The following is a 25,192-nucleotide window of genomic DNA, read 5'->3' as shown; positions in this document are numbered from 1 at the left end:
TCTGTCTCCATTGAACAAGGCCAGGTAGGTAAGTACAGATTTACCAACTTTGCTGATGCAACTGAACCAATTTACCATTTCTCTTCTCCCTGCATTCATTTCTAAAACTATCAAATTTCAAGAAGACTTTTCCTCAAACATGCCTGGGTACTTTGCAGTGGAGAAAGTTCATTTTGACAGAAGCCCCAATCCTTGAGGATCAGAATGATATTCTTCCCGTTAGGGGCCTTCGCTGAAAGCCTTCAATTTTACCTCATGACTGTGAACGTGGTATTTTTTTTTTTTTCCAGACAAGATTTGGAAAGGCAGCTGAATGAAATCTTTTTGCGGTGGGCTCTGTCCAGATTTCCAAAAATGACTGCCTATGTACCAGTACTGCCGAACTTTGCAGTATCTACGTGAGAGACCTGAAAATTTAAGGTTGGAAGGTGGAATTCCTGGCCTTGAGAGGTGGATGTGATGTGCATTTATGGTAAAGGTAACAGAACTTAGAAGTAGTGGAAGAAAATTATTCACAAAAGCAGCACTGAACTTTAGAATGAAAAAGCTCATGCTATTGTAGGGGATTGTCTTTGCCCCTGAAACTAATACATCAAATCAGGGGGAAAGCCAAATGGTTAGGACTGTCATTCCTAGGAAGAACATGCCAGTTTAGGACACACATTTCTAAGGTGTTAATTATGTGCTTTATGAAGAGATTTTGAATCTTTTATATTTCACTTTATATGACTTGTGCTGACTGACCTAGACTTACCGTATTTTTCGGACCATAAGACGCACTTTTTTCCCCTCAGAAGTGGTGGGGGGGGGGGGGAAGTCCCTGCGTCTTATGGTCCAAATTTAGCCTACACATATACTTTAAAAAAAAAGTTTTTTTACTTGCCCGGCTCTGTGTGGTCTGTGTGTGCTTGCCCGGCTCTAAAATGGTTCTAAATGCTGCTGTTTACTTTACAGGGTTGATTACATGTGTTTATGACTGTGATGTTGGGTTTTAATGCACATAAAATATTTTAGGACACTGTTTCAGAATCTTTTTTTCTTCATTTCCCTTTTCTAAAAACTGGTGCGTCTTATGGTCCGAAAAATACGGTAAGTTTTTATTTGTAACTGAAAAATTTGGTTTTGCCAATATAATTGCTGCCTTGCATAATCAACTAGATTACTTTCCCTTCTCAGGACAGAACTTGAGGAATTGTCTTGCTCCATCTTACACCTTTACCTCCATCCTCTCCAGAAAAGGTTTACATTTCCATGAACAGCAGTCGACGCTTCTTTTACCTTGCTGTGCATCAGAACGTAGAGAAGTGTTGATGAGGTAAGTCTGTTTTTCTCATTTGCTCCAGCCGATGCCATCTCCAGATAAGGACTGAGACAGCTGTCTCTGAATTGTTACTCCCTTCAGAGCCTTTGCCCTCCATGAGGCTGTAGAGTGCCAGTAACAACACTTGTGGACCAGTTTGTAGCAGGCTTTTCCTGAGGCTTCTGTGCTCTAATTCAGCGGGAGCAGCCCCTAGGGTTTCAAATGGCACCTAAATTCAAGCAGGCTTCTGATTGGTCTTATGCATTCCATAACAAAATCTACCTTTGCTATAAAAATACCACACGGTTTGACAGAATTTACATCGCTAAGACTTTCTTAAATGCCATATGTGTTGTTATTTTCACAATGGTCTTTATCAGTAACATTTTTTAAAGTATGCTAACTAGATTGGTTCCCATTCCCAGATATATTCCAGAATGCCTCAGATAAAATTCTACATATTACTGCTGACCTTATCAAGTATGGTAGATTTAGTCACTCCATGGGAAATTGCAAGAGGAAAATATGGCAACCACCAACAAAAAGCCTTTGCTATGAAAAGTATTCATTACTTTCATATCTATGTAATAGTAGAAGTGTCTTATTAGATACCACCAAAGACTTGGGGAGTGTGGGTACCATTGTGTTGATGAATGCATTTATTAAAATGACTCAACATTGCCTTCAGCTTCACCTCAGTTCGTTAGCCAAGAGCCGTGTCCTTGGAAACAGTAACCAAGGTTACTTACTGTGTATCGTGCGGACAGTTTCACCCATTGTTTAAGAGGTGATTAATAAGCCCTTTTTTAAAATTGTATTTTGCCTTTAAAAACGTTTTGGCATAGTGTTATTTTTGTGCTGATATGCTGAAGGTAGAAGTGAGTATATTAGGATATGATCCATTCTTTATTTTTCCCGTGGCACTCTAGGTTGAGTATTTTAAATTGAGAATTTTGTGTACATATACTTTTTCTTTTAAAGATACCTTCTACTTGGCTTTTATTTAATGACTTGTGTTCTTAAGCTTTGAAAATTATAGTCTTTATGTTACAGAAATTTGAAATGCTTGCCCTGTACTGGGGATCACTACAAAAATTCCCCTAATATCTTGTAGGTTACACATCTTCCTTTAATAGCTGGTCCTAATAAATTCTGACATTTGGATTAGAAAGGTGTTAAACTTCCCTGGGGCTAAGGATGCTCTTAGTTATCACAGTGGTGGTGTTTGCCAGGATTTCTGCAGGAAATTTTCCTTAGTTACCAAGAACATATCACTAAGTATTTTCTTACTAGAGTGCAATGATTATTTTGGACTTTATCTAGAGTCTATCAGACTTAAGTTTGCCTTCATACTAAAGCAGCCATGGCCTCCAGAGCCATAGTATTATTTTGTTGTTGTTTTTGTTGTTCTTTTGATTATGTGCTGATGTAGCATTTATGGTTCCTCTTATTTCCCAGAGAGAAACTATTAGCTTCTTTTGAATTTTTCTATTTAGACAGTGATGATATATGTGGTTGTAAAAGTGGGCAAGTGATATGAAAGAAAAGGTAGAATTTAGATGGAAACCACTGACCAGGTAAAATTTGGAAGATATAATTTATATAAATATGCAGCCACTGACATTATATTCCTAGCTTCTTACCAGAATAGACTAAAATTTTAGAAAAGTATTCCACAGCCAAGCTAGCTATAGCCTACCTAGCAAATGGGTGAAAAAGAGCAGTGCTGTGGCAAGTGGCTCCCCTTCCTAAAAATTAGGCAACCTGCTAATGCCCAGTGGCTTCCCAGGAACATGGAATAATTACCACTTACCTACAACTCCTGGTGAGTTGTCAGATTCATAAGGGCCAGTTGAGGAAGCTGCTGTTATTTGCTTAACACTAGTTTTAGGTTAGGGCATGTTAATAGTCAAGCAAAAACACTTCTTTTGTGAAAAAACAAATTGTTTGATGGAGAATTCATTGCTTTGGTGCACTTAAAGTTACCGAGAGACTACTGAAAACTGCCTTTTGTCAGAGTGTACACTTTATGCTGTTTTTCAGTTCCAGCACTGTAAAAGGTATCAGCCAGGATGTGAAATGTTGATATGATTCAGCTGGGATGTCTATTTTCAGTAAAGTTCATTATTGTCACAGAAGCCATATTATAACAATTATTGGAGAGCATCTTTCTTCCATTCAACATAATACACACACCCTAAAATTCTTCTTAAACATTCTAATATGTTAAGCAGTCAGGTTTATTAAAAATAATATAGTCTGGGGCACATTGATTCCAAGAGGGTGTTTGCAGCAGATTTTGTTATAATTAACAGCTAAATAATAAAGATGTTTTTTACCTTACAAAGATACTAAATAATAAAGGGAAAAGGAAAGAGTAGGGCTAATCCAGTAGAGACTGAAGACGGTATCAATCTTCCTAAGCACTTGTGTGGTCAGAAGCCTTAGGCAAAGCTTGTCTCTACAGGATTAGCCCAAAGTGATTTTTGCACTGAGCTTCTCTTGCACCTTTCATGCCAAAAGGCATGGGATTCAAGATAGAGCAGAATCAGTTTATTAAACTGTTCAAATTATTAAAAATGATTTAAGAGCTAGTCAAAGATTTTCATAAACACTATTCCAAAATGTTAGTTTTAAAAATGTTATTAGCAATGTATGTATTCCCCTTATGTTCCTCCCCTCCTCCCTACCTCTTAAAATAAACCTGAACACTTCAGGGAGAACCAAAAAGTCAACCATTTGAAAAGAAAGGTGAAGAGGGGAGCAGACACTGTGTAGCAGATGCTGGTACTGCTGGAGGGGCTGCTGATGCAGGCTTTGCTGGCATTAAATCCCCCAGTAAGGCATCAGGTGTCGGGACTCTTTCTCATAAACATCTGGAACTATGCCATAAGGTGTCTGTACCATTTTAACTGTCGACTTCCCAAAAAGCTGGCGCTCGTAGTCTATCAGCTGCCTCCAGAAGCCCACATTGGGCCTGATCACAGGCCTCCGGGCTTTCACCCAGTTGTATGCCTCCAGCAGGCACACACTGTGGAATTTCATCAGGTAAGCAATGCAGAGGGTGGCTGAGCGGCTCACCCCTGCCGCACAGTGCACCAAGGTGGCCCCATGCTTCCTGCTCACACTGTGGATCTTGTCGGCCACCGTGTCAAAGTATAGTCCAATGGGGGCATGAGGCATGTCGGCCAGAGGCACTTTGACATATTCGAACTGGGGCCAGTTGAAATTGGGTATCTCAATAGTAGCATTAACAATGCAGGTGATGCCACGAGCCTGGAGGAGATGCCGGTTGGAGGCCACACTGCCTCTGCCCAGGAAGAGAGAGGAGGTGATTTGAGCGATGCCTCCTACGTCTCCCTCAGCAATCATCCGAGGGGCCATGAGAGTCCGTGGTAGTGTGCTGTGACCTCTGGAGCTCATGAAGACACTGACGATCACACTTGCATCATTGGAAGCGAGACCAGAGCGTTTTATTTTCCTCCACCAGGGAATCCGAAATTAGTCTCCGTCCTGCAAAATACAGGTACCTGTCAGTATTTTATATAGTACTGATTCATCACAGCCTTCTGCATATTTGTGGAATGGGAAGGAAAAAGGGTTAGAAATGGTTATTTTCTATGATATAGAGTATGTTCTTTCAAGGACGTATGCACATCATCTAAGGATTATCAGGAAAAGTAGCCTAAGATACCAATATGTAAAATTTATGTAAAACTCAGCACTCTGGCGATTGTTTTTCTTTGTTTAAAAAGGCATTAAATGGAAATATCCTATTTTAGGAAAATGGAAAACAGAGGCATGCCCAGCTGCTTTTTTTTTAATTTTATTTTTTAATATATTACTGATTACAGAGAGGAAGGGAGAGAGAAACATCATTGATGAGAATCATTGATTGGCTGCTTCCTGTTCACGCTCCACTGGGGATCGAGTCCGCAACCTGGGACCCCTCTCAGTCCGCAGGCTGACCCTCTATCCACTGAGCCAAACCAGCCAGGGCCCTGCTGATTTCTGAACCAGTAATCTTGTAGGGTTTTGCTTTTATTGAAATGAGTTTCTTGGTAATTAGGAAGAAATCAAATTCTGACCCCTTCTTTCAGGGACTGTTGCCTATCTTCATGTCTAATTCTAGAAAGAGAGCTTATGATACCATCTATTCAATGAATTGCCTTTGTAGACTAAAAAGATACTGAATTGGGTCAGTGACAGAAAATCCAGGATATATGGTCACTTTAGCCCTTTACTATTTAAAAAAAGTTCCTCCTTTCATATTTGTGACATCTGAATAATTTGGAAGTTTGTGCTGTGGTATTTCTGTGGAAATAATTCCAGGTAATTTGAAAGCCATGGTCTCTAAAATCATTTGTCTAAGTTAATAAGCATTTTAGCCAAAACCAGTTTGGCTCAGTGGATAGAGCATCGGCCTGTGGACTGATTCCGGTCAAGGGCATGTACCTTGGTTGTGGGCACATCCCCAGTAGGGGGTGTGCAGGATGCAGCTGGTTGATGTTTCTCATCAATGTCTCTAACTCTCTAACCTTGTCCCTTCCTCTGTAAAAAATAAATAATTTTTTTTTTAAAGCATTTTAGCTGACCTGAGCCCCTGGGTTTGGTTGAAAAACTTCACCTTAGCCAATTCTAAGCTCCAAGGTGAATCTCACTGGCTTTAGATGTGTTGAATTAAAATGAATTTAATATTTAAAGATATGTGTATATATTATATATATCCTCATTAGCACAGAGTTTACTTACTATAAGACATTCGATATTATGTAAGTTCTATGTAACAACATATTGTATATTAGTAACAATAGAAAACACAACTCTTGGCTTCCTGGGATTTTAGACATCAGTTCCTCTCACTTCAGATGCACGTTGCTTTATAGTCTGTGCCCCCTGGGAAGGGTGGTTCCAGCCAGGGTATTGTAGAAATGCCTGAAGTTACTCCAGTCGGACAAGACTATCCCTTGTTCTACAGGCAGAGGTAGTGTTGGGCTACTCACTTGGGAGGGGTCTGGTTACTCTGGAATCCTGGGTCTGGCTCTGGCAAGTTAGGAGCGAGCTGATCACAGTGGATATAAATTAGATCTGCAGAAACACAAGGAGGCAAGCATGTGGCCAAAGTTCAAAAGAATTCCCCCTGGAATTCCACGTTGGCCCTTTTTATTTATTCATTTACTAGAGGCCGTTTGTGCACGGGGAGGGGAGTTCTAGGGGGTTCCCCCTCAGCCTGCACCCTCTCCAATCCGGGACCCCTTAGGGGATGTCCAACTGCCCAGGATGGGGCCTAAACTGGCAGTTAGACATCCCTCTCAGAATCCAGGACCACTGGCTCCTAACTGTCCCCCTCCATGCCCTGCTGCTCGATTGTTGGGTCGCCCCACACAGCCTGTTGAATTGTTCCTTAGGCCGCGACGGTCACTTAGGCTTTTTTTTTTTATTATTATAGATGTGACGATGAGCACCTGTCCCTCTGCCTTTCCCCCAAGTAACCATCACACTTAAATTTTTAATAGTTTTACAGCTCTTGAGTCATAACTGGTGTACAATTTGATGAACTTTGACATAGGCATACACTGGAGACAATATGACTTGGGGAAAAAATCTATTGATATCACCCCCCACAAAATTTCCTCATGCTCTGTTATATTCATCCCTCCCTCACTTTCTAGCCCACTCCCTAGCAACCACTGATCTTTTTAAATCAGAGGACATACAGGGTAGTGTTCTTGCTGGGGGGAGGAAACAATTTTCTGATTTTCACTAAGTGTAGTAGTTGTTTTTTTTTTAATCCTCAAGGAGGACATGCTTTCATTGACTTTATAGAGAGTAACATTGATTGATTAGTTGCCTCCTGCATGAGCCCTGATGGAATCAAACCCAAGATATTTTCACTATACGGGACAATGCTCCAACCATCTGAGCCACACTGCCCATGTTGATGAATATATCAATAGTCCTGTCCTTTATATAGATAGATATACCACGGTTTGTTCACCTGCTGAAGGAAACTGTGTTGATTTTAGGCCATTATAATTAAAGTTGGTAAAACATTTCCCAGGTGTTGCTGTGGTGGGCCACCCAGATTGCCCCTTCAAGCCGGAGGCACTCAGAGTGCTGGGAGGTTACAAGTCCCTCCGCAGAAACTGCCCCTGTCCGCAGGGAGCTGCCTCACCCAAGGTTACACCCTTCTTTTGAGGCCCACATCTGATACAGGGGTACAGGGAGATCGGCGCAATTGTATTATGAGAGAGAACAGGGAAGTAGTCACATAAGATTCTCGGATGTGGTGTTAGAGGAAATGTGCAGAACTTTTACATTTATTAGAACATCCTGTCCTGTAGCAGAGCACAGTGTCTTGCCACTTCCAAGTCTTTCCCTGGCAGAATCCTGATAGTTTAAAAAAGCAAAATCACTGTATAATAAACACAATTAGGCTCTCAAGCTGGTGATAACTCCCTGCTCAATGTGGAAAATCTAGATAGCAGAGGACTCTCAGCAAGAAGTCCCAGAGCAGGCACAACAAGAAGTGTTGCTCAGTTCAAAGGTTGACAGATTCTGATCATAAAGGAAAAAAAAATGAGTATTATATCACAACTGTGTCAAAATCAACTTAGTAAATGTGTACTGGGAGACAGAAAAAGAATATTAGGAAAGTTTGACCCACATTTGAGGGGTCAAAGATTGCAAGGTGCTCTGAATGAATACCACTCCCGCTGCAGCACACTGGTCTCGGATGAGGATGGCCATAGAGAAAGCCAAGGAATCCACATCGCTGTCCCTGGGGTTCAACTCAGCCCTTCCAAGTTGCTCTGACAGCTGCATTTCTTCAGGGGAAAATGCCTTTTCTGGCTCGGGGAAGAGGGTAGGTTGGGATAAAAAACAAAAATGAGGAACTGTCTTAAACCAACCCAGAGACGTATTTCTTTTACAAGTTATAAGCAGCTGGTCGCATCAGAGATGATTGCAGGTCTCTGAATAATAAGCATCAAAGTGCTAAACAAATGAATTCGTATTTGCCCACAAGGCCTGAAATCTCAATTAACTACTCCCTGCAATGGAGAGCTCCTGGGATGTGGTGTCCATACCTAGAACAGACTTGGAATCGCTGCCAGGAGTCACAGTCTATTTGGAGCATCCATCCCAGTGCCACAGAGAGCACTTCCCCTTTTTAAAAAAAATGACAACCACTAGAATCCACAGCTAAAAAACTGAAATTCTATCTACTGAAATTTTGCCTCGTGTTGAATAAGCAGAAAATGGCTACAGCGGTGCGAGAGAAGACTGTGTAAAATGACCTGATTAAAGTGGTTTTAGCTTTCGGAATTTCAGAGGGTCTCAGTATACTAATATGCTGGAGGCCTACAATGTTATTTTTTTTTATAACTGAAAACCTATATAATTGCATTTTCTCTCTTTTTTAGTAGTTTGATTTTTAGGAAAGAGAAAGGGAGAAACAGCAACCAGCTGCCTCCTGCATACCCCCCATCAGGGACAAGGCCTTGACCACAAATCAAACCAACAATCTCTTGGTGCTCGGGACAATGCTCAACCTAGCACACCAGCCAGGGCGACATTTTCTCCAAACGTCACCCTTTTAAAAATAGAAGCATTTTAGCTTACATTGCAATACTAGTTCCTTCATTAATTTTCATTTATTAAATCAGAAATGTGTTCTATTGGGGAAAGTTAATATACTCACTCTTACAAAGAAAAAAAGTGTGGCAATTTTTCATTAAAGAAAAAATACAACAACATTTGAGTTTTATTTTTAAAGTGAAATAAAAATATTCACAAATTGTTCTCTGTCATCTAGAAAACGTGAGTGATTTGGCTAATATACTTGAACGTGTTACACATTTGGAGGCGGGATGATTTTTGCTTCTCCCACCATATAACTGATATGATGGTGTCATGGGATGAGGATAAATACACATAAAGCTCAAGTCTGAGAGTCCGCATTTTGGTTTGGCCACAGGTATTCCCCAGGATGACACACAGCTTTAAAATAACTGCTTTCTAGTCGTGACCTGGCTGCACATCTCAGTGTGCTCATGTGGGTCACCAGCCCATTAACTGCATCTATCCGACATTAGCCAGCTGCTGGATGGAGAACACATTATGGCCCAAAGAAGGATGTGGGCAGCCCACTTGATGAGAATGGGGAAAAAAGCATGCCAGTAGAGCAGGGATGGGGAACCTTTTTTCTGCCAAGGGCCATTTGGGTATTTATAACATCATTTTTGGGCCATGCAAAATTATCAACTTAATCATCAGACTACTATGCTAGTATTTGGTCAAACATTTAACTAACTCACCCCTAATGCCTTGGCAGGGCCAGACCAAATGATTTTGCAGGCCAGACATTCCACACCTCTGCTAACAGCAACATAGACGCAAAGGCCTTACTTAACAAGTTTAGTACCATATGATAAATTCATAGACTCCCCTGTTGAAAATAGAGAAGAAACTATAAAAGACGAAGGTATATATTTGGATATAATGGGGTAATCTGTTCACATGTGGAATTGAATTTTTTAATTTCATCCTTATCCACCTGGGCATTTAAATTATATCACTCATTCACACAATTATATTGACTGAGTTCATGACATGTGTTCAACACTGTTCTGAGTGTTGTTAGGGACTATGGCAGAATTTGCCAAGACTACCCACTATCTCCCATCCCATATGACCCTCTTACAATGTGACCAACTCGACCAAAAAAGTACAGTAGAAACGACACCACGAAGACTAGATTATTCTACCCGTTCTCCTGGGACTTGCTCTTGCAACTAAGCTGCTATGCTATGAGGAAGCTCAAAGAAGCTCAATAAAGTTACCACATGGATGGTCATATGTGGGTTTACAATTGTGAGTACATGAAACAGTTTATTCTTGAACTAGTTCAAAGATTCGTGAACCAGTGGGAGTCCCTCGGCCTGGCCTGGGGGGATTGGGCCGAAACCAGAGTAGGAGAAGGCACTCTGTAAAGTTGCTGTTGCTCAGCAGCTCCTGTGTTGTGCACCTGCCCCCTGGTGGTCAGTGCGTCTCATAGCTACCGGCCAATCGGCTAGTCACTTAGGCTTTTATATATACAGATTATTTTCCATATGAACAACTGAAACCTATTTTTGCCCCACCCTGTATGTAAGTGAAGACACTTCAGTGATTCTAGGTTCCAGCCATCAAGCCACTCCCACGTCTTAAATCTCCCACCAAAGGCCCCAGACATTGTGGAGTAAAGAAAAGTTGTCCCCACTATGTAAAGTCCATAGGAATCTGAGGGAAGAAAGAAAAAGTGTTTAAATTTTTCGGAACAGTATGCTATGCAGCAGTAACTAGAACAGAGTATAAAGGTAACATAAGCCATACCCCTGTGTTATGATTTTATCATCTTAAAGCAATGATACAAGATACTCATATAAAACAGTTGAATATCAATAAGAGATGGACTAACAAAAAAATCAAATGATGCAGACAGTGAGTGCCATCAATTGCAGAGAAGGCACAGGTCAAAGTAAAAGTTAACCGTGTTTAAAAACTATTAAGTTGTTCATTACCTGGGGAGGTATCTGTATTTTTTTTATTGAATTTACCAGGGTGACACTGGTTAATAAGTTTACATAGGGTTCAAGTATACAACTTTAATACATCTGTTTATTGTATTGTGTTTGCCACCCAAAGTCAAGTCTCTTCCAGTCACCATTTATCCCTTTCCCTGTTCTACCTCCCAACTCTACTTTCTCGCTTCTCTGGTAACCACCATACTGTTGTCTGTGTCTACAAGCTATTTTTGCTTACTCCCAAAATTCACCTTTGTTCAGCCCCAGCCCACTTTTCTCTGGCCAGTCTGTTTTCTGTATCTATGAGTCTGTTTCTACTTTATTTTGTTCATTAGATTCCACATATAAGTGAAATTATATGGTATTTGTTTTCTCTTACTTCACTTAGCATAATACTCTACAGCTCCATCCATGCTGTCGGAAAAGGTAGGATTTCTTTCTTTTATACAGATGAGTAGTATTCCATTGTGTACATGTACCACAGCTTTTTTATCCACTTGTCTGCTTATCGGCACTTGGGCTGCTTCCAAATCTTGGCTATGTAAACAATGCTGTAGTGAATATAGGGGTGCATATATTCTTTTGAATTAAGTGTTTTGGGTATCTTCAGATATATTCCCAGAAGTGGAATCACTGGGTCAGTTTCATTAATTTTTTGAGGAAACTCCATACTGTTTTCCACTTTGGCTGCACCAACCTACATTCCATCCTCAAAACAGTGCACAAGGGTTCCCTTTTCTCCACACCCTCAACAAACACTTATTGTTTGTTGATTTATTGATGTTAGCCATTGACAGGTGTGAGGTGATATCTCATTTTAATTTTCTAATTACTAGTGACCTTGAGCATCTTTTCATATGTTTATTGGCCATCTGTATGTCCTCTGGAGAAGTATCTATTCAGGTGCTTTGCCCATTTTTTTATTGGACTGTTTGGTGATGAGTTGTATAAGTTCATAAGTTTTGGATATTAATGCCTTATCAGATGTATTGTATTATTGGCAAATATAGTCTCCCATTCAGTGGCTGTCTCTTTTTTTTTTTTCTTTTGCTGTGCAAAAACTTTTTAGTAGTCTCATTTATTTTATCCTTTGTTTGCCTTGCCTGAGGAGATCGGAAGAAAAAACTACAAGAAATGTCCGAGATTTTACTGCCCATGTTTTCTTATAGGGTTTTTATGGTTTCAAGTCTTACATTTAAGTCTTTAATCTACTTTTAGTTTATTCTTGTGCATGGTGTAAGATGGTGGTCAAGTTTCATTTTTTTGCACATTATCTGTCCAATTTTCCCAACAACATTTACTAAATAGACTGTCTTTACTTGGGGATGTAACCTATAAGATTATAATTATATATTTTTTATCAATCCATTTAAAAATGCTGCCATTCTTGTCTTTCAAGAGTCTCCTTATTTTTAGATTTCAGATGGAGAACACAAGCCCTTTTCTACTACTCTTACTACTAAAAAGTGTGATCAAGACCTAGCAGCATCAACCTGGAGGTTGGTTGAAATGCAGAATCTCAGGCCTCATTTCAGACCTGTGGAATTACTGAAGCAAACCCAAGTACCTTGTTTGTTTAAAACATGTGAGTGGGCTCACTCTCTTACGAATCAGTATCATTCTGCTGTCATGGTTCCCAAATGAGGAATCGGAGGTAAATGGAGGATAACAGGTTTTCCCAAACTCTACATAGAAAAGGAGTAACCCACTGGGACCTTTTCCATGACTTGCCTGTTGATTAGTCATACAACAGATCAAGTGACCTAAGACTACCAAAACGTACATTTCACTGGGGAAAGAAATAAAATCTGCAAAAAGAACTTAAGGAACATAAAGTCAGTCTGGTTGTGCTTCATCTATAATCTGAACAACATCAATAAAAACTAAGTGGTATGTGATGGGTTTGGGGTATGAAAAATCTGATAAACCTAAACTAAGAAAATGCTTGTAAAATTCCACAATTACATTTAAAATTGTTTCGTGATTAGAAACCAGTTCGTGCAACAGCCTATATAAATGATACTTTAAAATCGTCAAGGAGCAAGTGGTAAAAATTAAATAGAATCATAGGTTCTTGGTTAAGTGAACTTTCATCTATATAGGTCAGAACATCTAGACACAGAATACTTAAAAAAAAAAAAAAAGTCAGCAATTATACCCAAATAGGTTTAAGTGTGTCTCAAATTGCTGAAGTCACTACTGCCCTCAGAAGCAGGACCATGAAATCTCAGAAAATGCAGATATTTCCATAAGATCTCAGTCCTTCAGAGCTCATTACTGTAAGTAAAGCAAAAAAGAATTTGTAAGTTAAAATTCCTAAGAACTAAAGAGTTCAATAGGGAAACGACCCCGCTTGACCATCTTATCCTTCAATGTATCATTGTATTAATCAAAACCTTAAAACCCAAGCAGTGAGTCTCAACTTTCTTCATACAAGAACTTACCATACCTCAAGCCCAATTTGACTTTTTGGCCACTTTATACCAAACTAGCTTCATTTTTTTTAATTAATTTATTTTTTATTAAGGTATTATATGTGTACATATCTTTCCATTGCCCCCCAAACTAGCTTCATTTTTAAAGCATCACTATTTTCCCATTTTTCTTTATAGTCAAAGGCATCTATAATTGTCCACCAGAGTTCCTGAGCAGAATAAGATAACCAGATTATTAGCTGGATGGAAGGAACCTGATAAAACTAGATACCCTCTCCAGGCTGAGGAACAGCAGGCCTATTGCATTTTGAGGCCAACTGGGTATGTCTGAGCCCTACTACAGCAAAAGGAAGAATCAAGTTTGTGTTTGTTTTGTTTTATATATAATAAATTATATTGATTTTTTTACAGAGAGGAAGAGAGAGGGATAGAGAGCCAGAAACATTGATGAGAGAGAACCATCAATCAGCTGCCTCCTGCACACACCCTACTGGGGATGTGCTCGGAATCGAACCTGGGACCTTTCAGTCCGCAGCCAATGCTATCCAATGAGCCAAACCGGTTTTGGCAGAAGAATCAAGTTTTTAAGTAAGAGTCAAAAAGCAGAGTGTCCCAAAGTTATTCCCTTGACTTTAATTCTCTCCTGAAGCAGTTGTCTTATGAAATAAAATATACCACCCTGGCTGGATAGAGCATTGTCCCCATACACCAAGGTTGCAGATCTGATCCCTGGTCAGGGCACATACAAAAATCAAACAATAAATGCATATAAAAGTGGAACAAATCGATGTTTCTCTTTCTCTCTTTCCGTCTCTCCCTTCCTCTAAAATCAATAAATGAAAAAGAAATTAAGACAATATACATGGTGCTTTTTAGATTATACTACCAATTATTATTTACATACTCTAGTCTAAGAGAATGCAATTACCTCTGAAACACTGCAAATAGCTGGTGGGCCATGTCTAGCTCATCATCTGTTTTTGGTACAGTCCATGAGGGGGGGGGGGGTGTTTAGAGGCCTGGGATTGTGTATTTCTAGCAAGTACCTCTGTAAAATAATTTTTAAAAAAGATTAAGCTATTGTGGAAAAGATAAAATATTACTTATTGTAATTTCTAGAAGGATAAATGGAATGAGAAAAATCCATAAATGTAGACTTATTTTTCAAAATTGTTTTCAAATAATACATTAGTTACTTAGGTTTTATATATAATCCAGTATGAAACAAGTTCTATTTCATTTACATTTTGGATCATCTTTAGCTGCAAATTTATATCAAGTAATTGGAGTTCTATAGAACAATGAATACTTCTCCAAGTTTTAATAAAAAACATCATGTGAAATGATATAGAAACTTTAACCCTGGAAGGGTACTGTTTCCCAAACACAGAACATGTGTGACAGTGCAAATTAAAGGCTATTAGATATTTCTATGTCCTTTTTACATTTGTCAAAAATATACTGGCTAATTTAAAATAAGCCTAACAATCATGAGTCATTTAATGGATACATGGGGATACATTCTGAGAAATGTATCGTTAGGTGATTTCATCATTTTGCAAACAGTGCATTTACACAAACCTAGATGGTGGGGCCTACTACACACCTAGGCTATATGGTACAGCCTATTGTTCCCAGGTTACAAACCTATACAGCGTGTTACTGTACTAAAGACTGAAAGCCAGCAGTCACCAACTGGTGGTATGCGGGCCACTGGTGGTCTGTGAGGTCCAAAAGGTTGGTGACTGCTGCTGTAGGCAACTGTAATACAACTAGACATATCTAACATAGAAAAGGTACAGTAAAAATTATAGTATAAAAGATAAAATGGTGCATTTGTATAGGGCACTTAACATGGAAGTCTTCACTACCAAAGACTTGATAAACACTGCACACCAAACTTAAAATACATTTCCTAAGCTACACCAAACTTAAAAGTATTTTTCTTCAATGAGAAATTTTTACCTTACTATAATTTATAAACATATTATTTTGTGACACTTAGCTTAAATCACACCCTGTATAGCTACATAAAAGTATTTTTAATACATATATATTTTTTAAATGTATTTTATTGATTTTTTACAGAGAGGAAGAGATAGGGATAGAGAGTTAGAAACATCGATGAGAGAAACATCGATCAGCTCTCTCCTGCACACCCCCTACTGGGGATGTGCTCGAAACCAAGGTACATGCCCTTGACTTGAATGGAACCTGGGACCCTTCAGTCTACAGGCCGATGCTCTATCCACTGAGCCAAATTGGTTAGGGCTAAAAATATTCTTTATATCCTTATTACATAAGCTTTTTGCTATTTTAAATTTTATTTTTAAACTTTTTAGTTAAAAACTAACACAAACATACACATTAACCTACAGAGAGTCAGGATCATCCGTGTCACCATCTTCCATTTATCTCCACATCTCGTTCCACTAGGTTTACAGGAACAATAACACACATGGAGCTGTCCTCTCCCATGAGGACAATGCCGCCTTCTGGAATACCTCCTAGAGCAGTGGTCGCCAACCTTTCGGACCTCGCGGACCACCGGTTGGGACCGCTGTCCTAAAGGACTTTAGGCTCTTCCTGAAGAGGAGTCACTCTTTTCCGTAATATGTCCATGGTGGTTTGATCATACATTTGCTGGTGAGTAGATGATGTCATGAACATTCCTCTCTGTTAATGAAAACCTTTTGGTGTTGGGGTCCAGGTTTTCAAATTTTTAAGGAGCTTATTCAAGTCTGAAAAAGCTTTGGTTAAACCCTTCACTGTGAATCTTGGAAGTTCCTGTCTTCTCCTGAGGTTTCCTTTAGCTATGTGTTCCTGTTTCAGTTCCAACAACACCTCATTAGTCGATTCTCAGGAATCGCCTCTAGGAGCTCCTCAATGTCATCCTCATCCACACCCAGATTAAAATTGTCATTTCAACCACAACCTTGTTGATTTTTACATCTTCCTCATCATTGGCAAATCCTTTGAAGTTATGAACGAACAAACCTCTTGAGTGTCCTCTTTCAGGTGTCATACATATACTCCTTTGGTGACATCACCCCAAGCCCAAGCAAGGTTCTTTTTAAAATTTTAATTGACTGATTTAGAGAGAGGGAAACATCAATCTGTTGTTTCACTTGTTTATGCATTCACTGGTTGATTCTTTTATGTGCTCTGACTGGGAATCAAACCCACAACCTTGGCATCAGGACACCTCTCTAACCTAGCAGTCGCCAACCAGAGGTCCCAACCAACTGAGCAACCCAACAAGGGCCCAAGCAAGGTTCTTGATGCAGTCATAGATGTTGTAATTTTCCAGAATTGCATCAGTTTTCTCCTCATTTGAAGCAATAGCCTGGTCTTCCTCACATAGGCCTTAAAAGCTGCTGTAACTCTTTGTTCCACTGGCTGAAACACCACTTTGGTATTGAAATAAAAATCACCAATAAAAGGGTGTCAACAATAAGAGAACATTATGAACAGTTACTTAAAAGGTATTGTTATTCTCAAAGAGTACCTCTCCATTTCACTGGCAGAGCAATTCAGGAGAGCATCTTGGAAGAGGAGCTGAGTCATCCATGACTTCTTATTGCTCCTGTCTGTACACTGACAGTGTCTGCTGTACACTGACATGCCGGAAGGCCCTGAGGTTCTCACTGTGCCAGATTACAGAGGGTTTCAATTTGTAGCCTAAAACAGTCCCCAAGGCAAGACTGTTACCTTGTACTGGAAGCCTGACCATCTTATGGATAAAAATTTTTCAAGTATCCATTTCCAGAATAAGAAGGTTTCATCCATGTTGAATATTTGCTAATTTTCTTCCACAATCAGCTTTACAGTTTCCACAAATTCTTCAGCTGCCTTCATATCAGCACACAGACTTCACCATTCACTTTAATATTATGTAATGAATAATGATTCTTGAATTGTTTAAGCCACCCAGAGCTAGCAGTAAATTCAACATCATAGTTGAGTCTAGCTTTTTCTTTCAGTATTGGAAAAAAAAAAAATCTTTTTGTCTTAGCCCTGACCATAATTGTGCTGAAAGAGATGTGCTTCTGTGTCTGATCTTCAGTCCAGGTCATCAGAAGTTTCTCTCTGTCTGATATGGGCTCTTGTTGGAATATTGGTTAGTCTAATCTCATTACCTTCAATGAAGCAGATCCTTTAACAGCTTCTGCCATGTTCTTCAAGATGGTAATATGTATAGTGGAATGGAACATGCCTGACTGTGAGTATAACCATCACTGATTTCCCACCTTTGTAGTTCTTAATCACTTTTAATTTTTTTCCAGATTAATCACTTGATATGACCTTGTACTGGCAACATTAGCAGTGGATTTGGCACTTAGGGACCATGATGAACAAAATAACATGAGATTAAATCAAGCACCAGAGAAAATAGTGCAATCAACAGGCATGATAAACATGAAATGTATAAGGCTATTCCCAAGCATAACAGGACACACTTGTATAGCAAACTTTTTTTAAAATTCAGCTTTATTGTTGAAAGTATCACAGATGTCCTCCTATTTTTCCCCATTGGCCCCTTTCACCCTGTACCTACCCCTAGCAAACTTTTTTAAAAATACATATATTTCTATTGATTTTAGAGAGAGGGGAAGAGAGAGAGACAGAAACACCAATGAGTGAGGTAGGGATATCATCGATTTGCTGCCTCCTGCACTCCCCCTCCACCAGGGACCGTGAATGGAACTGGGGGGCCATCTTGATTTCTGGGTCCACGCTCAACCTCTGAGCTGGGTGCTATACTTTTATATGACTGGCAGCACAGTTTTGTTTACAGCAGCATCACCATCAACACTTTAGGGGACAGGAAACTTATGGAGTAAGTATGAGGTCTCTATGTTACATATATATATATATTTACTAGTTAACAGAAGCCACATGCTCTCACTTAAGAATCTTCTCCTGTGTATCTACAAACTTAAAGAGTGAAGAAATAAAAAAAAAAAGACTAACAAAATCACATCAAAGAATACAAACAGGATTTCTCCCCACATTGCTCAAATTAAGAGGTTCTAACACTTTTTATCCTCCCCTTAGGTGTTTTTTTCTTGAACTTGTATGTAAGTAGTTGTTTTGTTTGTTTTATTTTAAATATAATGATTTTAAAGAATCTTAATATGTGTTTTTAAAGAAATCATTATTTATGTAAGGGCTGAAAATAAAACAATTTAGCCATTTTCCAAGACGCCTTACAGAAGAAATTAAATAGAGAAATTTTAAAATCTCACATTCTTTGGGCTACTGTTCTTCCAACACTCCTCCAGTTAAGAAGAAGAATCTCCCCGAGGGTATTTTCTAAACCTATAGAACTGTAGAACATTCTGCTACAGACTGTTAGCAGATACTAGGCACAATAGTCAGTCAACAAATACCTGAATTTAAGAATTAGCAGTTCCGTAACCTCACCACATCTCCCTACCCTCATCCCTCTCCTGCCCCCACCCCCATATATACACCACCTTTAAATCTAGCTAGCAACACCAAACACAAGCAATCAAAGTTAACCTGGCAACCGTCTACTCAAAAAGCAGGAATTTTCTATATCAAAAGAGGTAGTACTAAACTGTCTCTTCTCTCGCATTCTAAGGAAGATATGGAGAAAATTACACTTTTAAAGATGGTAAAAAGAGTCATTTATTCCAGTGGCAAAGAAAGAAGCTATGGTTCCTCTGGAATTGCCAAGAAAGGACAAACCACGGTCTGTCCTTGGCGCCTTCTGGAGGACATGCACATGTGCACAAGCATGTGAATACCTGTCCTCCAAGGGTACTTGAACAGCACTGGCCTGAGTTCCTACACACATCGCCCTAAAGCCAGCAATGCTGGTTTGCACATTCAGGGCTGGACACAGGCAAGCATTCAACAGTGCAAGTCAAGCCATCTGGTAGCCCAAGAGGTAGGATTCACCAAAAATCTTTAAAAGACTTCTAGGTACTAGACACTTTTATTTATACTACTTCATGTGGCATATTTAAATATTCCTATAACATACATGTATGGGGTTTAATATTAAAAGAAGGGTTCTATTGGGTATTTGTCTATTAAATAAGAGTGGGAAAACCATCTCTAACCTTTGAATGGCATGTTAGTCCAATCGATAAAATAAACATAAGTATATCCTACCTAATAAAATAGTAATATGCAAATTAACAATCACTCTACTACACCCACCAGCCAATCAGTGCAAGTATGCAAATTAACCCCAACCAAGATGGTTTCCGCCACAGAGAGCAGGAGGAGGCTTGGGTTTCCCCAGCAATAGAGGAAGCCAAGCTTTCCACCTGCCCTGGCCGGCCTAAGCCTCCACTCAAGGATACAAAGTTTCAATTATAGAAGATAAATCCCAAGAAAAATGGTGGCAGCCACAGAGCTAAAGAGAGCAGCCTAGGGTTTCCCCTGGCAACTGAGGAAGCCAAGCTTTCAACCTGCCCTGGCTGCCCTAGGCCTCCACTCCAGGCTACAAAGTTTCAATTATAAAAGATACATAAACCCAAACAGAAATGGCTGCTGCCATGGAGCAAACAGAAGGCTTGCAGGTGAAATGATTAGGGGTAATAAGGAAGGCAGGCAGGTGAGCAGTGGGAGCCAGCAGTCCTGGATTGTGAGAGGACTGGGCAGTGGGACATCCCTCGAGAAGTCCCAGATTGGAGAGGGTGCAGGCTGGGCTGAGGGTCCCAGATTGGAGAGGGTGCAGGTTGGGCTGAGGGTCCCAGATTGGAGAGGGTGCAGGCTGGAATTTTGTGCACCGGGCCTCTAGTATAAATATAAAGGTACATGAAGGGCCAGGGATCAGTCCACATAGGTGACATGTATTCATTTGAGAAATACCCAAACATATTGTGGTTAAAGAACAAATATAGTGGACTATAAATTCAAGGCTGGCACCACTGGAGGAATGTAAATTGGTACAACCACTTTGGAAAACAGGCATCAGCAGTTCACAACTGCTCCAGAGCAGAAACCATTTAGGTGTCCATCAGCAGGAGATAATGGATAAATAACCTGCAGTATGTTCATACAAAAATGAGTACAGGCACATATAACAACATGGATGAATCTTAAAAATATATAATAAACAAAATTAGGTGTATATGTATATATACAGGGTGATCAAAAACATGTACATACATGTTAACAGCTAATAGGCCGATTTTGAAAATGAAATGTATTTTAATAAACACTACCTCTATCATTCAAAGTGTATATGTATGTTTTGGGGGGACATCATATATATGTATATATACATATATACATACATATATGGTATATTAAACAATTTATAGTCATAGGTATCAACATAGATGAATTTAAAAAATATATAATGCTACAAGAATTTAAACAAAAAATGTATGTGTAGATACATACACACACACAATATTGATAAAATAAAAGAATTTCTACTTTGGCCCATTTGCACAAGATTTAAAAAACACAACGGGCAAAATGAAACTGTGCTGTTTAGAGCTTTATAGTTAGGGGATAAAACTATAGAAGAGAAAGGAAGTGATTTTCACAAAAATGAGAGTAGTTACTGGCTTGGTTACCTCTGGTGGAGGGAGAGGTTGTCACTGGGAAAGAGTGGGATTGAGGGTACTTCTTGACCTGCAAGATGGTTACTATTGTGTTTTCTTTAAAATAATTAAGTTGCCGAAACCGGTTTGGCTCAATGGATAGAGCGTCGGCTTGGGGACTGAATGGTCCCGGGTTCGATTCCGGTCAAGGGCATGTACCTTGCAGGCATATCCCCAGTGGGAGGTGTGCAAGAGACAGCTGATCGATGGCTCTCTCTCATCGATGTTTCTAACTATCTCTCTCCCTTCCTCTCTGTACAAAATCAATAAAATATATATATTTTTAAAAATAAAATAAAATAATTAAGTTATATTATGTTTTATAATCTCTTCTGTGTGTTACAACTCACAATTTTATAAAAGGTTAAATAACTATAACGTTGATTTCCTGGCATTCAGAATCATTACAATTCTGGCTAATCTGGGGAAAGAACACTTCCTCTCTTACTGTTACTATTAGCCTGTCAGCACAATACCTTTCAGCATGGCAAATGTCCTCAATAAATACCTAACATTTAAAATCCATAAACTCTTTATGGGAATTTTGTTTTAACTCACTCAGCTCTTGAAATTACGGATTTAAACTGTGCCCACATCAACACATCCCTTTGTCTTCACCCCAGTGAAGCTTTCATAAATAACTAAAGCTTCTTACCACCTTAAGTGTTGTTTGCTCTGTAAGTTTATACCCAGGTGCTGTTGCTTTAGCAACTCTCTCTGCTTTCCACTCCCTTTTATGCCTCCTTATAAGCAAAGAAAAGATGAATACACTAGTAGTCCTAGACTTATCTATTTCCTGAAGGAAAATTTTCATCTGCAACTGAGAGTAACGCCTAGGATCTTAATAACTTAATTGTTTTGAAGTTGGTTAAAAGGGGGGCATTTGCCAGTTGTCCAAATAAATACTGCCATTCTATCAGGTTAATAAAACTTTATATAACCAGCTGGAATTAATATACATGCTACCTGTTCTAGACAGAACTCAAATCTCTATGAACAGGACCAGTTAATTTTATAATGCATTTCAATTAAAAATCACATTGTGCAAAGACATTCATGAAATGCTTATTAGAAAAGTCTAAAAGGATACAAACCAACCAATAAACACAGAGTCAGCAGCTGTTTGGGGGCAAGATGCTCCAAAGAAACCTTTAACCTTATCTGTAAAGTTTTAGGTTTTTTACATAAAGAATTATTAAGTCCTCCCCAGTTTGGCTCAGTGGACAGAAGGGCCCCTGGTTCGATTCCGGTCAAGGGCACATGCCTGGGTTGTGGGCTCAATCCCCAGTAGGGGGCATGTAGGAGGCAGCCAATCAATGATTCTCATCTTTGAGGTTTCTGTCTCTCTCTCTCCCTTTCCCTTCCTCTTTGAAATCAATAAAAATATATTAAAAATAAGTTTTTTTAAAAAAAGAATGATTAATGTATTTCTTGTATTTAGAAAAAGTATTGTATTTTTAATCCACTATCCCTTGAAATAAAATCCCAATTACAAAAGAATTCACGAAACCCAAACTCCTTCCTAAAGACTACCATTTAAAAATGCTAGTTTTCATGCAAAAGTTTTAAAGGATTTCCTGGAGCTATACACCTGGCCAGTTTTTATGATATAAATAAACACATTTATTGCTAGCCTATTAAAAGATGCTATAGAAACCATACTTGCATTCAACCAATATAAGAGAGATTTCAGATGAGACCGCAGCATGGACAAATTCAGCGCTGACGTTCAAACAGACTTGGGATGAAGGAAACCGTCTCCCCTTTTATGGGGGAAAGCCAAAAATACCAAGCAACACCTCTCCTCCCCCAAGCGTCAGAGGATGAGTCAGAGCTGGAGGCAGCAATAGTGCCCGTGTGTCAAGCCGCCAGCGCAGGGCTCATTCCTACCTCCACCGGGCAACCCTCTGCCCTCTCCCCTCTTCCCTCTCCCCTTCCCCCTCTCCCAGGTCGGGGTCCCTGCCTCAGGCTGTCCGTGCGGGGAGTTCTCAGGGGCCCCGAAGATAGGCGACTATTCATTCTGGTGGGCGCCTCATTCCCTGCGTTTCTAAAGGGAACTCAAGAAGGGGCGCCTTTATCAGCCCACAACAAGGAACAGTTGCCAAACGCAGCTCGTCGGTGGAGCCTGAGGACACACACACACAGCTTTGCCAAGATACAGCACCTTAGCTCCCCTCGTTTTAAAGAGCAGGAAACGCGCGCAGCAGCTGCGGCTCGTCCTGTAGCGCTTCACTCGGTGACAGGGCTGAGTCCCCAGAGCATGGGGCTGCTGGAGGCTGGCCCCGGCCCCTTTGATTTTGTTAATTGAACAATCTCAGGGACGGTGTTCTCGGTGGCCTTACTGCACCAGGAATTCCAGGGAACTCTGAGTTCAAGCTCTTGGTCCAAATTCCTTTAAGGTTCGTAAAGAATAGGGACTCGGCTCTTCTCCGTTCTCACCTCTGTAAGGCGGGATGCTAATGCGCTCTGCCTGCCCGCTTAAACATGACAACGAACAGCTGCTAGTTAATACATGCTCAATGCCCTAAGGTCTTGCTGGATAAAAAGTACAAGGAGGTGTTTTTTTTGTTTTTTGTTTTTTGAGTGTGTGTGTGTTAACTAAATTCCTACACAGCAGAACTGCATTTGTAAGTCACTTCCCTTGCCTCTCGGATGCCCTGTTACCATAACACTGGCTGGTACCATTGGCAACATCCACCTAAATAAAATATAGTCATACAATCCACTTAAGACAGTGACAGCATGCAACTGGCCCTCACCCACGAACAACTCAACTTCGCTTTGGGGCAAGGGCACTCGGACGGAATAAAACACGCTAGCCTCCGCGCACACCGATGGACCACCGCGAAGGAAAACACTCAAGTTGAATATTTGGCATCGCTGCGAGTCAAGCTGCTCCCACCGATGCACCAGAAAGGCCTTGGGCGGATGCAAACAGCCGCCGTGGGCCCCCACGGCTCGGGGCGAGGGGTGGCGAGGCCGTGGCGAGGCCGCAGGGCACAGGGGGCGGGAGGGGAGCGGACGGGGATGCCAGCGGAGGAGCCCAAGGGCCCGTCTCCGGGGCCAGGGTGTCCGCCGCCGAGAAGGGGGGCGGCCCGGGGGGCGCACGGAGAGGCAGCGAGGCGGGCGCCGCGCGCCGAGGAGGGGGCGCCGCGGAGGGCGCGGGGCCTCTCCGCTCCCGCCGCCAGGAGGATGCGAGAGCCACCGGGGGGAGCGGGCGGGGGCGCCGGCACAAAGTTTCCAGGAGACGAGGGTCGCGGGGGACCCGGGACCCCGGCCACCCGAGCTCGCCAGCGTCCCAGAGCCGCATCGCGGCGCCAAGTCCCGCCCGTCCGCCCGCCCACCCTCCCGGGCCCGCGGGCAGCGTACCGGTTCCGACGGGCTCGCGGCGGACGCTCCGTCCTCCTGCGCGGCTCTCGCCTTCTGCGGGCTGGCCGCCGCGCGCACCCCTCCTTCTCCCCTCCGCCCGCGCCCCGTCCGGCCGCGCGCATGCCCCCTGCGCCCCACCGCCCTCTCCTGGGGCGGGGCCTCGGGGCTGGGGGCGGAGCCTCGGCGGGGAGCGGGGCGCCCGCGGCGGGGGACGCCTGGAGCCGCGGGCGTTGCGCGTGCGCACTGTGCCCTCCATCGCCAAGCGGCTCCGCGGAGGCGAGTCTTCTGCTCCCCTGACACCCGCCTCCTCTCTCCTCCCAGCCCCCCCGCAGACTCTGCTTAGGGGTTCCCCTGTGGTCTCCCCATCCACCTCTCGCCCCCCACTTCAGCGTTTGCAAGCCGTGTTTGGGGCACAGGTGCAGGGTGATGTACTGGTACCTTCTGGATGAGAGGGAGTTAAAAGCAAAAAACAAAAACAAACAAACAAACAAAAAAACACAAAAAAACAATGATCAGAGGGTGAAGACTGCGGTTCGTGACTAATCCCGGACTCTCGCTCTACCCCCACCTTCAGTCCGCGCGGAGGGCCGGGGAGCTGGGGCGCAAGAGCGAAGGGAAAATCTCGTAGCAACTAACTGCTGGGTGACTGTTGCTTGGGCAGGTGTGGGCGGGTCCCAGTAACTGCGGGGGCTGTATTGTCCGAGGCACAAAAGGAGCTATGGATGCGGCGATGCTTCGCCCGCCCCCAGCTCGCCAACCCACCGCCAGGAATAGGGGTGCCATCCGAGTCTCCAAGCCCGACCCACACAGAGCCCGAGCCTCCGGGGAGGGGTGCAGGGTCCACGGAGCCCAGGCTGGACATACGGATTCGTTGAGGGATTATATGTTTGTTTGTTTTTTTTTTGTTTTGTTTTTTTTTTTTTTACTTGT

General features: G+C 41.5%; 2 protein-coding genes across 5 annotated transcripts; both read right to left on the bottom strand.

Moving 5' to 3' along the window:
- Positions 1-3,526: 3,526 nt before the first annotated feature.
- Positions 3,527-24,418, bottom strand: DUSP14 (dual specificity phosphatase 14). 4 transcript variants are annotated; one of them, XM_045586425.1, is made up of 4 exons: positions 24,263-24,365; positions 7,968-8,127; positions 6,304-6,388; positions 3,527-4,813 (listed from the first exon to the last, which is right to left on the bottom strand). In XM_045586425.1, exon 4 carries the CDS (start codon positions 4,721-4,723, stop codon positions 4,127-4,129), a length of 597 nt encoding a protein of 198 aa, XP_045442381.1. In that variant the 5' UTR covers positions 4,724-4,813; positions 6,304-6,388; positions 7,968-8,127; positions 24,263-24,365; the 3' UTR covers positions 3,527-4,126. The 4 variants fall into 4 exon arrangements, with proteins under 4 accessions (XP_045442381.1, XP_036307594.1, XP_036307596.1 ...); XM_036451701.2 differs by lacking the exon at positions 7,968-8,127 and having other exon boundaries at positions 24,263-24,418; XM_036451703.2 differs by lacking the exons at positions 6,304-6,388; positions 7,968-8,127 and having other exon boundaries at positions 24,263-24,398.
- On the bottom strand, positions 23,781-24,203 carry LOC118726591 (wiskott-Aldrich syndrome protein homolog 1-like). Its single transcript, XM_036451536.1, has one exon. The coding sequence runs from the start codon at positions 24,201-24,203 to the stop codon at positions 23,781-23,783; it is 423 nt and encodes a 140-aa protein (XP_036307429.1).
- Positions 24,419-25,192: the final 774 nt, after the last annotated feature.

The sequence above is a fragment of the Pipistrellus kuhlii genome, unplaced genomic scaffold, assembly GCF_014108245.1.
Source record: "Pipistrellus kuhlii isolate mPipKuh1 unplaced genomic scaffold, mPipKuh1.p scaffold_m20_p_22, whole genome shotgun sequence".
Taxonomy (NCBI): domain Eukaryota; kingdom Metazoa; phylum Chordata; class Mammalia; order Chiroptera; family Vespertilionidae; genus Pipistrellus; species Pipistrellus kuhlii.
Note: the sequence above shows the minus strand (reverse complement) of the source record. Positions and strands in the feature narration are given on the sequence as shown.

Bases quoted from the DNA above. Each gene is read 5' to 3' on its own strand.
- DUSP14 (XM_036451701.2), bottom strand. From the start codon at position 4,723: ATGAGCTCCAGAGGTCACAGCACACTACCACGGACTCTCATGGCCCCT.
- LOC118726591 (XM_036451536.1), bottom strand. From the start codon at position 24,203: ATGCGGCTCTGGGACGCTGGCGAGCTCGGGTGGCCGGGGTCCCGGGTC.